Source organism: Chlamydotis macqueenii, chromosome 2, assembly GCF_036417535.1.
Source record: "Chlamydotis macqueenii isolate bChlMac1 chromosome 2, bChlMac1.mat, whole genome shotgun sequence".
NCBI lineage: Eukaryota > Metazoa > Chordata > Aves > Otidiformes > Otididae > Chlamydotis > Chlamydotis macqueenii.
This window is the reverse complement of record NC_141557.1, coordinates 27266431-27282420: the sequence shown is the minus strand read 5'-3', so window position 1 is coordinate 27282420 and position 15990 is coordinate 27266431. Positions and strand designations below refer to the sequence as shown.

General features: G+C 35.9%; 1 protein-coding gene across 2 annotated transcripts in view; it reads right to left on the bottom strand.

Moving 5' to 3' along the window:
- Nucleotides 1-250: 250 nt before the first annotated feature.
- Nucleotides 251-15990, bottom strand: part of GLCCI1 (glucocorticoid induced 1) — a 59794-nt gene continuing 44054 nt past the window's right edge. For both annotated transcript variants that reach the window (XM_086742390.1, XM_086742391.1), the window contains exons 6-8: nt 10227-10437; nt 4314-4434; nt 251-3253 (exon numbers count right to left, since the gene is read on the bottom strand). In XM_086742390.1, coding sequence (XP_086598516.1) covers nt 2905-3253; nt 4314-4434; nt 10227-10437 — 681 coding nt within the window. In that variant the 3' untranslated portion in view covers nt 251-2904. The remainder of the gene's footprint in view (nt 3254-4313; nt 4435-10226; nt 10438-15990) is intronic.

The window sequence follows — 15990 nt, the reverse complement described above, 5'->3', positions numbered from 1 at the left end:
ACACAGCAGTGGATACACAGTTTCCAAGAACACTTAACTGAATTTCTTTTTCTTCTCAGCTCTGAAGAAAGAAAAACCTCATTATATGCAGAAATAAAATATGCTATTTTAAAGCATATTTAGGCATTCAGCTATTTTTAGGGTTTTTTCCCCCATCCTAGAACAGCGTTATGCAAAAATCAAGAGATTATGTTGTTCTAGAAGACATAGCACAATAGTCAAGGATACATGGTTGACATTATTCTAGATGTAAATTTTGAACAATATTAAACTTTAATCTCATTCTATGGTGTTTCATACAGTTTCCAAAACAAATAAATGAACCACTGCTTTTGTGTGTGTCCCCCACCACTTTTTTTTTTTTTAACTATAATTTTTATTTAAATAAGACACAGGAACTTCTATACCAAAAAAATACAAAACAAAAGCCACACATTTCCTTGTGTAAAGCAATATTGTGTGATAACTTGAATACTGTTCAGCACAGTGGCTAGAAATAACAGTACAACTATGTACAAAACTTTAAACAATATTTGACAAATTTCTACAGCTGGATGTAGAATACAATTGAGATAAACAACTGCTGGGAAATTTACATGGCAAAGCATTAGCTTTAACACATTTGGTTCAAAACCTTCAAATCTGCTAAGAACAAACGTGCAATTTAATTAATATTTAGTTTCTCGTGGAAAAAAATAAAAAGAACACATAATGGCATTGCAAATATTGTACAGAGTTCATCACTGATCTAAAAACCACTCATCATATCCCCTGGTAACCTAACACCAATAACAGACTACGATTTCTTATCTGGATATAACCAGAGCATAGAAAGGTCATCATACTGCAATGTTAATCTAGAAAGAAAAATATTAAAAGGAATCGATACTTACATCACGAGTATTTTCTCCCCTTTATCTTCAGTCTATAAAATATATAGTGTTTTCACCTAGGCCTGAGATTAGTAGGGTTAAAGATGGCTGCTGTGTTTCAAGAAGGTTTTTCACATGAAAATGGTTAGAGACAGACCTCTCTCCCTCTATGTTTTCTTCAAGAGGAGTCAAAAAATAGTGACTGTTTTATAGGCTGCAAATTCCACCTTGTAAGATACTACTAACAAAACATCAGTAAAAAAAAAGGAAATGATGCTTTATCTCCAAAGAAAGTACATATTTAGTGAGTAGTTATTGGTGGCTGACTCTCACCCCCCTCCAATCTCATCTTCAAAAGAGGAAAAAAAAAATAATAATGGAGCAAATTTAAATGCTCAGTAGCTGCAGGCTACTAATCTCTTCAATTCCTGGAAAAGGTGAACCTTATTCTCTTAGGAGCAGACAGCATAAATGTAGTTCCACTGAGCTGAAAGCAATGGAGCAAGAACATCGAGTTTATTTTGCCTTTGGGGTCCTTTTTGTATCACAGGAAATTATCTCTGAAAGCAATGCTCCTCTTGTTCCAATACAACAGAAGAGCAACACTAACCCGTTCTTGCCATGTACTATTTTGAGAAAGTGTCCAGCCTGCAAAACCAGGATTATTTTACAAGGATTTTTTTTTTTTATTCACACTTAAGGAGGGGGGAAAACACACTTTTACACATACAACTTAAGTAACTGAAACTTATGGGAGAAGCTTTGATTAAGTAACATGAACTTAAAACTATTATTTCCCCCACCCCTCTTAGAACACCCACTTGCTACTTCCGGACTTTAATCCAAACACAATTACTCACTACATAAATAAAATGCTGCTCATCTAACACTGCTTGACAAAATCTGAAAACCTACTTCCAACCAGCAAATGAATGAATATTTCCAAAAGAGAAACTAAACATTAATTTGACTTTCAGACGGTAACAGTAGCATTTCACATCCCTAACTGCCAACAAGAACATGAGAGGAAATCCCCATCACCCCTTGTGAAACCTGAAAGAATCTCTGTCCTTGAACAAAAACATTCTTGTCTTTCAAAATCCTCTCACACACAACGTGGAATGTTTCTCATGTACAGCCTAGTACTGAACACTTTATTTGCAACAGTTTAACAGTCATTAACTGAGCAACACCTGAAACCTTTAAATGCCACATTTTACATATATATTGAAATGACAGTAAATGCAACAGTTGTTTTACTTGTAAGCACATGACAAAGTGATATACATCACATATTTGCTGGTTCTCCTCATGTTCACCCACGTCCAGGGTCGTGTTCACCTGGATCTGAATGCACTTATTCCAAGAAAGTGGAATGTAATGAGGAAATATTAATGCATAAAATAAGGAAAGGCAAAAGAGTGATGTTCCCTCTTTAGCTTTGTAGCTGTAAAATATTTTATATCCCAATATGATATACATTCCAAGTTACCTGAGTTTACACTTCGAGAGAAGTACCTGAAGCTAGGCCATAGGGTGGGCACTGTGCAACTGTTGTGGCCATACTTTTTTTTTTTTTTTTTTTGCATTGTGTGTATTACAGAAGTTAGAAACATAAACACCTGGATCAATTGTAAACATAATCCTGAAGTACAGTATTTTCCATAGGACACAACACAGCAAGACATTTTCTATTCAGACAGGCAACTTTTTTTTATATATATATAGAGCTTATTTATACTGTAGAATTTGAAACAGAACACAGGACAGTACTAATCTGGTCAAACATACTATGAAATGCATAGTCTCCACTTAAAACGCTTAATGATATATGGATTCTGCAGGCATTACTGCTTTCTCACAAAAAACGCTGAATATGAATTCTGTCCCTGCCAAGAACAGCGTTGAGATATTTTTCTGGATGCTGCTAAGTATTCTGTGTTGTTCTGAAAGGTTGCCACCTCATGCAGATGTATCTGAACTATTATCTCCTCAATCCTTGCTTCAGGGCAGAGGCCTGCTCCACCTTGGTCTAAATTAACACGTAGGTCTGAGGAGAGGAATGATCTTCAGTCTGAATTTCTTGCAAAAGCGGCTGCTGTTGTTGGGACGGTTGCTGTACTGGGACCTCTGTAGAGTCCATTGTGCTGGTGTCATCCGACAGAGATGAGAAAGAGACCCGAGACGAAAGCTGCTCAACTGTCAGGGTGCTCAAAGCTGTGCTTTGACCAGAGTTTGGAGAGTTCTTCAGCGTCAGGTCTGAAGCGGGAAGGAGGGGGCCCAGAAGTTTTACAGGACAGAAAGCTGATCCGGTTGGGATGAAATTAACCTTGTTTTTGTCAGGACATGAAAAGAGAGGGGCTGAGACAGGCTGACGAGACCTACAACAAGAAAAAAGATTATATACCTGGCCCATCAAGATGTTTTATATGTCATGAACTTTGTGGTTCTACATGTTGCTAAAATGTGAATGACAAGGAATGGGATTAATTGGACAGAGGGGCAAACATCTTCCATATTGGTAGTCAGCTAACTGATCCACAGCATTAAAAACAGTACCGTCACAAAAATGACTTGATAATTACTGGATAAACATGCAACTTCCAGCAAGAAAAATCTGCAGTACATATGCACATGAAAAAAATGCCACGGTAATTTAGAATGGCACGAATTCTTCTGTAATAAAAACAATGCAGCAACAACATATTAAATCCCTTGGAGAACCTCCATGAAATAGACCTCTCCTTTCCCATATTCCGTAACTTGTCTGGAGGCTTCCTCCACAACCCAACATTGCTCCTTCACCATCCAGCAGGTAATGAATGCTGTTAGAGCAAGAAATGTCCCCTCCTTAATTTTTTCATCCGCAGGAGCTAAGCATGCAACCTCGACAGCGTGTGCTCAAATACTGCTGAGTCTAAAGGAAAAAGACATGACGTCCAAGAATTTAATTTCTGATTTCTTGCTCAGCAAAAATATTGAGCAAAGTCTATGCCATAAGTATACTACCATCTACAAACACTTTACATAGATTTCATTCAATTTTTTATTTTATACATATCAAAATGTAACCTATGCTTGGAACTGATAAAGAATTATGACAAGGAGAGTTTTGTTTTAAGCCACGAACATTTAAAAAGTTAATTGAAAAAAATATATGAAGAGAGGTTTTTAAATGCTTAGGAAATCAAATGTACCTTATCTTTTCTACTTGGATTTTTATTGCCTTTTATAAATGCACAAAAAAAGTTCAAGCATAAAAGACCATTTCTTCTTCAAACCAACATGAACACTTCAACTTCTCTGTGTACAAACTCTAAGAAATAGTTTGCTCCTGAAAATCTCATCAGCTGGAATAGTTTAATCATCTGCAGTTGAACAGGCTCAGTAAACAGGTTTACTGCTTTGCAGATACCAGCTGATATAAAAGGCATTACTTACGACATTTCCTCAAAGACCTTCACTCGCTCACATCCCTCTGGGGGCTCTCGTTTGAACATGTAGCTGTTGTTTGGTTTGGGAGATGAGGCATACTTGGGCAACGGTGAGCTACTCCCACTGTCTGAAAATTTAAAGCAGTTATATTACTAGAGATTGAGAGTGCTTTTTAATTAAATTTGATTTCCAAACAAGATGCCTTTTTTCACAATTCAGCCACCATGCCGGCTTGCTTCTACCACAACATTTCCTTTATTGCAGGCTATTTCTAACACCCTTCTATAGCACATTTCTTCTGAATAAAAGCTTCAGTGAAGCAGTAATCTATCACACAACAACACATAACAGGAGGATATTTTTATCCAGAACACTGCAATCAGAACAAAGCAGAGCTGTGATCCTGGAAACAAATATGTTCTTTATTACGTATTTCAAAAAACAAATGCACAAGGTAGTATGCACAACACATGCAGAAGAATTATGAGTGGTAATGATAACACTCTTTCTCACTGTATAAACACAATTTTTGAAAACGTGCGTATACAGCATGTATCTTATTTTAAAACATAAGTTTTCACTGCAATACTGACCTCATTAGTCTCACGAACAGTTCAGAAGTTGTAAAGAAACAAAGCACATTTGTAATACAGGTACTGATACCTCATCATTACAATGCCCCATCTTACTTGCTTCACAATTGGGAAGTTTTTTAGTACCCAAAATAGAACTTCCACAACTCAATTATCTCATCACTACTAATGATGTAAGTATCCTGCATAACTCCAGCTGTCTGTGTATATTTTACAGGTGACTACTAGACACAATTAGAATAAAGGTGCTGAAGTTTGAGGATACAAGGCAAAAGGCAGATTTCCTTGTACTTCTTGGAAAGTGTAAGAGACAAGACTCCATTGTGGTAATGACAGAAGCACAACAGTTTGAAAAATTAAGACTAAGAAAGGGTTCATTTTAAACACTCATCTTGACAGCATGATATCCAATACACCAAGGAAATAAAGTAGGTACAAAAATAATTACTCACAGAAAATAAGCTTTCTGCAGTGACTTCTACCTTTTCAAATAGTAACGCTTATCTCAGGCTAGTATTAGTGGCTCCCTATTCTCTCCTTGGGCTTACAATTAAAAAAATTAAATGAAATGGCAGTGTTAAAGAGGACCCCCTATTTTATAAACACACATTATTTGGAGAGAAATAACTGCTCTTGCTATAGCTCCTTTTGAGAACTTGTGGAGTTCCTTACCATTCTTAACCTCAGATACCTTTGTTTATTCTGCTGTTGTTCATGTGTGCCTTCTCAGCAACAGTGGAAAACCAGCCAACGCTTCAAGCACTATGATCTAGATTCACTGAGGCATATAAGTTTGTCTTTAACAGCTTGCAAATAGTAACTACATAAACATTTGTATAACCACGACTCACATACAAAGGCTAATCATTAGAGGTTCTGAAACATCTCTGTTTCCTCCTACAAGACACAAATCAACTCAAATATCACACTTGCCTTTGGAGATTTACTCTGAAAGACATGAGGAAAAGACAGCTGAAGTGAACCTCAGCAGTGTATTGATCATTCAGCTCTTTCCTGCTGTAGAGTGAGCACAGAACTTCTATTTACAGAAATTTAGTTAACTGTATGAAGGCAGAAAAAGCTTAGAGACAATACAGATATGTGCCAAGCTGGGAGCATGATGGTCCTGTTGGCATCTTTCCACTGTTGGCCCACACAGCTCATTCCAAACACAGAAATCATTAACAGAACCCAGACAGTTTGTTTCCTCCTTCTAATATTTAAAATTTAAGATCCAAGTTTCTATTTAAAAACTCTGAAAAATAAAATATGCTACTGTTCATTCCACCAAATAGTGGAAAACTGTGGAAGTACATCCAAGGAAAGAATCAAACTGAATTCAAAGTTAAGTCAGTTCTTGGAAGATATAGAGTCTTGTCTAGCCAGTTCAGTTTTCAATCAAGTTTTTGGTTTATTTAGCCCTGTCTGGCTGAAACTTTCTATACAAGACATCTGTTAAACAAGTTAAAAAAAAAAAAAAAAAAACAAAAAACCAAACCAAACCAATATAATTTAACCATTCTGTTTCTCTCTGTACTCTCCCTGCTTTTAAAGCTTACTAAGTTGTCAGCTTTTCATTTTAACCAAACACCCTCCCCCACCACTATTTGAAAAATACACGTGGTTATTAGGAGGCTCACATGTACAGGCTTGGTGTTGGTCCTACACGTACAGCAGCAGAGCAAGAACGGAAGGGTATGGGGAAAACAGGCCATGAGTTAAGGTGGCAAGAGGTGGAATTTAAAGCTTAAGCCAGTCTCTACCTGAGTATCCTGTAAGCTCCTAAGTGCTACACTGTCACATTATTAATCCTTAATGACACCGCAAGTGTGTCTTCTCAAACTGAGCTATTTACACTTTTTTTTTTTTTTTTTTTTTTAACGCTTTATCAGAGGCTGCAAGGCATAAGCCCTCATGTCAGAGGACATGTCTGCATCTTCCAGGCTGACACCAGTAGGGTGTGCTCTGCGGGCGTGTTTCGACCAACCCATCAGACTTCGTCAGGGGGACAATGATTGAAGATTAACAGATGTAACCTTTCAAGGGAGTTTGGTTACCATAAGCACACAGCAGACAAGATGGAGCCTCATTACACAGCATTTCTAAACACAAATATTCAAAATGGACGTCTCCTGTTATCTAGAAAATGTTTAAGATTGTAATTGAACACTAAAAATACTATTTTAACCAGAAGACTTAATACCACAGGTTTTAGCTTGCATATATTACAGCAATGAAAGAGGAAAACTAAAAAAGAACCTGTAAAACAATTTTTTTGAGTTACAAAATTTAAAGGAAACAAGAAACTTTCCAGCGAGCCTTGGGATTTCTTTTGATAGGTTCAAAAACACCTTCGTTTCTTAAGACTATCCAAAGACTTCACATGCAATTTTCATTTTGAAAGCTATGATTCATATGTCCAGAAGTTAAAAAGTATCTTCAGTTCATCTTCACGAACATGTTGCTCCTAACAACCTGCTAACAACAGTGGGAATACACAATGCTACATCAAAATCCCTGAAAAACAAGTTATGCTATCTATTTTTGTATAAAAAAAACCCCCAAATTCCACTTGCTTATACTTTGGGATGCCTTTGAACCTTTACCTCTAAGCTGCTAAGTATGCTACAGAGCACTCTGAATTACAGTCTCATGGACTAGAGTATCATAAAACACATCTAGTGAAACCGGCAGCAAGGCAGTAACCTAGCTTGCAATGGGCTGGTATTTTGAAAACAAAATCATAAAGCAAGGTGCCATTAAAATACCTTCTCTCCACCCCTCTGCCTCCGTTCCAATCAACACCATTTAGTATCACTGCTCCATTCAGAGCAGTATTGCGGGCTTTTTCTGAAACATAGCTTTCACTTTCTTTGGAAAAATTCAATAGATTTAGCAGTTTCTTGCAGAAAAGTAAACCAAACATCTGATACAGTCCAAAGAGCAGCTGTGAGGGCCTCAGGCCAAAGCACAGCTTTGCACAAGAAATAAAAGATGCTTTAGAAATGTAAAGCAGCACTGTGTCTGTACAGAGCTCTGGCTCCTCTCACTGCTCATGTCTCTCAAACTACTAACCTTCCTCTCCTACTCAGGAACACACTCGGAAGCATTCATAAAGCTGATAATAATTTTTTTTTTAATAGTAAAGCCAAGGTATTCACATAGAGAGGAAAATAAAATCTCAACTTGAGAAAAGTAACAAAAAATATCTCGGGTTTAAAATGTCTACATTTGGTTATGCAATGCATTTTTCAAAACTTAACAGGCCTCACAGCAAACTCACAAAAGTTTTATTCTAGCATCACAAAAACCTTTGAAATGAAGGTGCAAAAAACTTTGTGAGTTTTGTTTTATAAAGCAGTTAACATCCACAACAGATGTTAATAAACTGTCTCTCAAAATTTGCTATTCCCGTATACTTTCTACCTGTATCTCTCATTTATCTATAATTTAACTATTCTGAAGGTAACATTCAGAACAACTGGCCTGTGACATCTTAATGACTATTATTCTGACTCTACTTTTACAACCTCTGAACAAATTAACTTTCGGTTGGAAAATTGTTAAGCATTTTTATAGTTTCTATCTTGTTCTTAAAGAATGAAGTTGTGATGAGCAGTTCAAGTTTTTATCTTTCATAAGTACAGTACTAAGTACCTTACTTAAACTAATTTAAAAATGCAATTATATTAATTTTACAAAGCTGGCTGTTTATCACCATCACCTATACACTAGTACTAAAGCAGACTTTTGATACAAACCTAGCATTAAAGCCAGTCTTAAAACCAAAATCCACAAATAAGTAAAGTTCAGCAATAAATTTTACTCCAATTAGCTGTTCAAAAAATCCAAAACAGGAGATAAAAACCTTTGAAAAGCATTAAGAAGGTTAGATGCACTATTTCAAACTGTCTTCACTCACTACTGCCAATAAAATACCACTGAAAATTCTAATCACGGTGATAACCGAGTCCTAACTGCAAAATGAATTATTATTTTCATTTATTTCCTTTTTAACTTATATTGGTTATCAGGACATATATGAAAAAATTTACCTGCTAAGATGTTTCCCTGTGTGCTAGTACTTTAGTGGACATCTCTACAGTGATTCAGTCTTCACAAAACATTACAATTCACACGCATACTATAAGAAAAAGAAGGTGTGGGGCTAATATCTCTGTTGTTTTCTGGAGCACAGTCAACTATCATGTTGATGTAAGACTTTTACTTCGATGTGGTTAACTTATGTGCCCACACCTACTCCCAATTCAAGATTTGAACAGGTGGATTTGTTTTCAACGACTTCCTTTTAAATCAGAGATGGGAAAGCAATACTTTTCAGGAATCAAAAAAAGCTATTCTTTGTCCTGCTGCCTTCCCCAATCTTATTCCGAAATTACTTTAAGAATTATTGAACAGAGAGTATTTACAGAAAAGCTTAACCTTACTTATAACCTCAAAATACTGCTGTCTTTAGCTTATTAATAAATCTATGCTAAGTTTTCATTTCCTCTATGAAACTTGCTACTCTTAGCTTGCATGTTTTACCCAAACCCTGTATCCCTCCAAACTGAAGTCCATGTTTCCAGATGAAAAAAGACTTAAGTCTAGCTGCGCAGAAGCTCAAGAATAATTCCATTAGTATACAGTAGTAAAACAAACAAACAAACAAAAAAGTTAGTATTTTTACACTGGTGCCTCTATTTTAACTCTTAATTCCTGAAACTCCAGTTCACTCCCTCCACAAAACCAAATGACGTTTTACAGACTTTGAAAAAAAATGCAAGATATTGACATACAAACACATAAATTATTCAGAAATTTTGGGTTGTAATGCAACATACACAGACAAAGAATTGCTCTCCAACAGATTGTTCAAACTCATATCTGAGCTCCTCACCAAATAGCTTCAAGTGGAATGAAAGAGCTCAGAAGCAGAGTACTTTTAAGAGTCCAAAACTTCATCAGCATCATTTTGATCAGCAAGTAACTCACCCATGAAGAATATGTAGTCTATCACAAACCTTCTTGAAACCTTTTTTTAAATATAAACACATTACAGTCTGAATTCTTCACATTAGAATCTTCATAAATAGTAAAGACTGTTTGCTGTGCTCCTCTGACATATTTATGGAAGATGTTTGTGAAGTTTCACAAACAAGAGGGAAAAATATATGTAAACAAACAAAACCAATTTTAAGATAAATCCTCAATCCCTCCACAACAAACAAGAACAAAAACTGATGTAATGAGTAAAATGAAGGTAGTTGTAAAAGCAGGACATCACATGCCTCCCATAGGTAAAGGTGGGCCATTCTACTCTCACCTTTGTCACGGTCATAGAGTAAATCTTCTGTTGAGCAAGGACTCCCATCCTGAGATTCAGGAGGGCAAAAGGGAGAAACACATGGTGAATGACTGCTGCAGCTGCTGCTGCGTTCCTGGACAGATGGTGTCTGAGTGTCAATGCTTCGTGTACTACTACTACGATAGTGAGCAGGTAATGGGGCCCTCCGACCATCAGGGATATCCAAGGGCTGCAAGAGAAAGAAGGAATTCAGGTTACAGAGAAAAGATCAAACTCCTAAGCAATGTCTGCCTGTAGCACTCATAACTGAAGTAATAAGGCAAGGCCTTAAGAACAGGAAATAAGCCATTTTTGAAATAACAACTTTTACAGAAGAAAATCATGTGATGTTCAATGGACAGAACATACGTTAATTATGCTGAATGGTGGGACAATGCGCAGATGTTCCAAACCAACTGTATCCTCTTAATGCAAAGTCAGCACAGAATGCACTTCAACATATGCTAGTATTATGTTTTTATATTTTTATGATAGTTTTCAAAAAGTAAACCTCTGCAACAAATAGATCTTTAGTTTTACTTAGTAGTACAATTTTCAGTAAAGGTCACTGTTATTATGAAGCAAACACAAGTACCCTGACAGAGATCCCATTTGGATAAAAGGGAAAGTAGAAAACATCAAATACAATGGCATGCTATTGCCATAACAACCAACTGCATTAAAATCACAAATGAAACCACCCAAGTTTTGCTAGTAATTCTCAAGTACACCTCTACATTCCATCCTTCACTTCTATAGGTGATGCCTGACAAAACGGCAACCAGGCAGACGATGCACAGGCTTATACTAGGTTCACAAGCTTGAACTGAAGCTAGTAAGCACTGCCTACTCATACCAGCCTAGTTGGCACTGGCCAGGGTGATCTTGCATCCCATTCTGCAATATACTGCATAGACATGTTCACAGTAGTAGATTGGCACGCTCTACTTATTTGTCCTTCCCAGTGCAGAATTAGTTTTACCATAAAGACAGCACTGCTTTAAATGTAAGAAATCAAATGAGAATCACAGGTTTTCTCAAAAGTGATGGGGAAAAAAATGCCTGCAAGATTTAAATATAGTTTTTATCCTCAGTTCAGTAAGGCTTGTATTCAAGCATAGAGAACAGCTTAGATGTTCTAGCTACAAAAAAAAAATGAATGTCTTTTCTCACTTCAAGTGACCATTTTTATCTTATTGCTTTCCTCTTCCCCTAAATACTGCAAAACTGTAACAGCTTGTTTCAAAGTCTAAAATTGAACCAAACGCTTTTGCTAATGAGGACACAAAACCTATTGACCAAGTATCACATTCTCCCCTTTTCAGCAACAGTCTGTCCAGAAAACCACCACACATTACACAAGGAGGCAGACGTAGCAGAGCAGGAAGATCCTTTGCTTCTTACGAGCCTTCCAGTTAATACCATTTCACATTTCAATTCAGCACAAAGAAACACACTATAAAGAGAACTTTACAGTTGCTACATCAAATGCTGAAAAGTTTGGACACAGCTGTGTGGTCTGTTCCAAGAACTCAGTTCACATTGCATATGCGTTACAACATGATTACAGGTTGTTATTCCCATCACCCCCAACAGGCCATGACTCATTCCATGCACAAGATAGACCTGAAGCATTTTATCATTTGCTACGCAGACAGAAGAGAGGTAGAAAACAAGACTGAAGGTCTAGAAAGAAAACAGTCTCATAATTAACGTAACAAAAAAAATTACTGCTCTGCAAAGTCTCGTTTTTATTTCCATCTCTGCCAAAAAAAAATTCTATGAGATGGCAGGAAGTCATCTGAACCAACCTCTCTCTTTTATGGTATCTTTTCTGGATGCCCACTCTATACAGGACTGATTTGCAAAAATCTTCAATGCTACAGATGCAGAAGGAGACTATGGGAGCTGCACTTCAAACTCCTAAAATGGCATGCAATGTCCTGAGCTACCTGAAGAATCACATTATAGAAGCCTGATGGATTTGTGTTTCTCCATCCATAAAGTGCAGATAATACAGTATTTCTTCTCACACAGGTGTGATAAGAAGAGAACAAAATTTCAGACACTCTATTACACAGAAGCAAAAACCCAGGAAGAAATCTAGATTTCTGATTTCAAAGTGAGGTTTAACAGTGAGCATGCGGACTCATATCTAACGAGGAGAAAACAAAAACACCGAACAACTGCTCATTAAGTGCATATACTATGCTCTATCTAACAGGTAAAGTAAGGATTCCAGGGAGGGGGAAAAAAAAATCTGTAAGTGATCACATAATTAAAGACTTCAGGATAATACAGATGTTCTTCCACACCTGGAGGAACAACATAGTCGTATGTAGACAGGAACTATATCCCAAATCACATATTTCAGCCTCCACTGAATTAAAATTTGAGACACGAAAAGTTACCCAAATTTTTAGAGATGTCTCTAAACACACATACAAGTAGAAAAAGCTACATACTTATCACTGTTTCCAAGTAAAATAACTTCTAAAGTATAGAAAATGCCAGTAAATATTTCAGATTACTATGCTTCTGTATTTATCTTTCCTTTAATATTGAATCAAAGTTTCGACGAGTGCAACAAACTTCATGAAAATACCAACTATAAGTATTCAACTTTTAAAAAATACTTTAGAAGTTAGTTTCTATGAGTCATGCCTCAACTGTTCTAGAAACGGAAGTCCTTACAACCTTACAACACAAGAAAGAGGGTAACTGATCTGGTACAGCTGTCATTAGTATTGCTCAATGCATGGAAAACAACTAGAAATCACTGCATTCTATATACTACATACTGGGTTTTGTTTTGGTTTTTTTTCCAAGAATGTCCAGTCATGTACTAACCTTATGTCAAATGCATTCTGACAGGACACATGTCAATCCCTATGGGACAGCGTGTTCTTGGACGCTTGTTACATACTACCCTCATCTCCCTGCAAAGGTACAGAAGTGTTGAATTTGACAACAACATGCATTTCTCACTATGCTGTTAAAATTCACCACGTTGTTTTCAGTATTTCACTGGAAAAAACCCAACATCCTATTTAGTAGCATCAGGAACGCTACTCTGATAGCAATGGGAGGCTTAAAAATAATCTGTTCTTCACAAGCCTTACATCTATTTGGGAGGCAACTTCTTGAAAGCAAAGCTTTCAATGTTTTTGATTTAAAGCCTGTTCTCTAGCCTGAAACACCAAGGCAGAGACAGGAGAGTGCTTCTTCCTTCACAACATCATTGAAGTCATCAATGCACTAGATAAGGTGCAAGTGCAAAAAACCCCACAACTTCTCCTGGGAAGGAGCACTTGGAAAAAAACAGATTTTTCAGAAGAAGGAGATGAAGATTTAAGTAAAAATCCTCTGCACCTGTGCAAATTAAAAAAACAGTCCTTTTATTACAGGATTAAGCTTTCTGATAGATATATGAAAACATCTATCTATTTCCAGAAGCATTAGAAATCAAACAAGAAACATATTAATCATTTTATTTATATCGTGTGATAGTCCATCAAAATAGCTTCATTTCCAATCACTTCTGTATCCTTGAAAGACAGTTCCAGTAATATTTTTTTTCTTAATAGGAGACCTATGAACATGTCTTTGTCCTGCTCCAGGGCACTTCGCATTATTTTCACACTGTACTCCGTAAGAGGGAAGCTCTTACCCCCAACTTGGTACAGTAATTTCACAATTTTTTTGTACCTAAGTCTCCAATGTTTGTGTTATGGAGTCACAATGGCACAAATAACAAAAGCCTGTCACAACTTCACAAAAAACCCGATTCCCTCTCACAAGTTATAGTGGGAACAGAGAGACACTACCACAATTTCCTGGAAAGCTAGTCAACAAGTTATAAAACAGGAAGGAAAATATATCCAAGATCTTCAAATACATACATTAGAAGATCAATTAAAGTTTATTAATAAATCTGAGGAGAATTAGACTACTAAGTGACCAAAAAAAAAAAAAAAAACACCCCAAAAAAAACCCCACCCCACAAAAAAAAGTTCTACCTTTAACCCTGGTTTTATGGAGGAAAAAAAGAGAACATCTTCAGCTAAGGAAACAAGAGCAATGATCTCAACAAATAAACACATACATGCTGAAACTGAAAAGGAAGAAATATTTGGACTGTTTTGACCACTTACAACGCAATTACTCTAAATTTTATGGTCAATTAGATTACTAGAGGAGTAAGTTAATGACGTAATGACATTACTGCATCATCACCTATCTTTGTGAAACATAAAAATAACAAAACTAATGTCTACAATAATTTTTACTTTTATAAGTAATAGTAATTTTGTAAGTACAATTTTATTATCATTAAAATATTGTAATAAAAAATTTTAAATTAAAGAAGAGCATTCCAAAGAACTAACAGAACTAAGTCAGCACACGATAAGACAGAAGATATATTCCAAATCAATTTATACATTTTTAAGAAGCAGGATTACAAAAATTCAAGTCAGGAAAAACAAAGTATGTAGAATTACACCTTAGAAAACAAACAAAAAAAATTGTAAAAAATAAATTAAATTGATTTGTGTATATGAAGACTAAGCAAGGAAGTATGAAACTGGGAGGAAAGTTTCACTAGTTACTCATTTTAACCAGGAGCTAAATTTAAAAAGCAATAAAAGTAATATCCATAAAACGGCTTTAACTTTAAGCTTATTTTTGTCCTATATATCACCTAGTCTGATTTCAATATATGAAATAAGAAATTGTAAAAAAACAAACAAACAAACAAAAAAAAAACCCATAAGTTTACAATGAAGAGATAAGAAACTAACAGAAAAAAATTCAAGAACACTACACTAAATTTTTCGTATTAACAGAACTTAAGTGAATTTTATTTTACTTGGGACAGCCTATATGTAGTTATTGAAATAAAATTGAAGAAATTAGAAAGGTACTAATGTAGTACCTAAATTAAAAAAAAAAAAAAAAAATTAGGTAGTAAGCTGCACCTAAAATAAAGGCAATATTCCTTCTCAGTATTTTTAGCAGGTTGCATGTTATTCCCCAGATCTTTCCTGGCAAATGATTACAGATTCACAATAGGGCACAAAGTGTTTTATGCAGCTGGATAAATCAATTAATATGAAAATTAAGGTTTGAACATGCACTGATAAAACTGTGAGGTAAACATAGAAACAGGTTAAAAGAAAAGAGCTGAAAATCCAGATGCACACCGATCTTACAAGCGAGTCTACAGAATAAGTTATCCTTCACACATCACCCAAAGCCATCAACTACCTTTGATTACTATTTTGAAATAATTTAATACAGAATGTTACAACAAGAAGGAATGGCGGAAAATTGAAAGAAAAATAAATTGTTTCACCAGCAGTGAAACTAATGAGGTTTAGTTTCCTACAGTTTATCTTTTGTTCAGTAATTCCTAACCTTTAACCCAGCTGCCCCAACTCCCTCAGGCTAAAAAGAAGCTAAATTGTTGTATTAGGAGAAAGTTCACCAGCAGCAAGATTAAGTAAACTAGTCTTATTTTGACCTTCCATAAGTAAGCCATGAGATCCAGTAAGCTCAAAGACAGTGCTAGGAGTCCCACTTTAGGTCCCACTAGACCAGACCACAGAAGTTAAGAGCTACATAGCAGGAAACAACCCTCTGCCAACAAAGATGGACTTGACTTCAAGGGCAATGTCTAATTTATCACTTTCTTTTTTGTCTGAAGACTCTCCCCAGCTAGATGTTTGGAGGAATGGTTCAC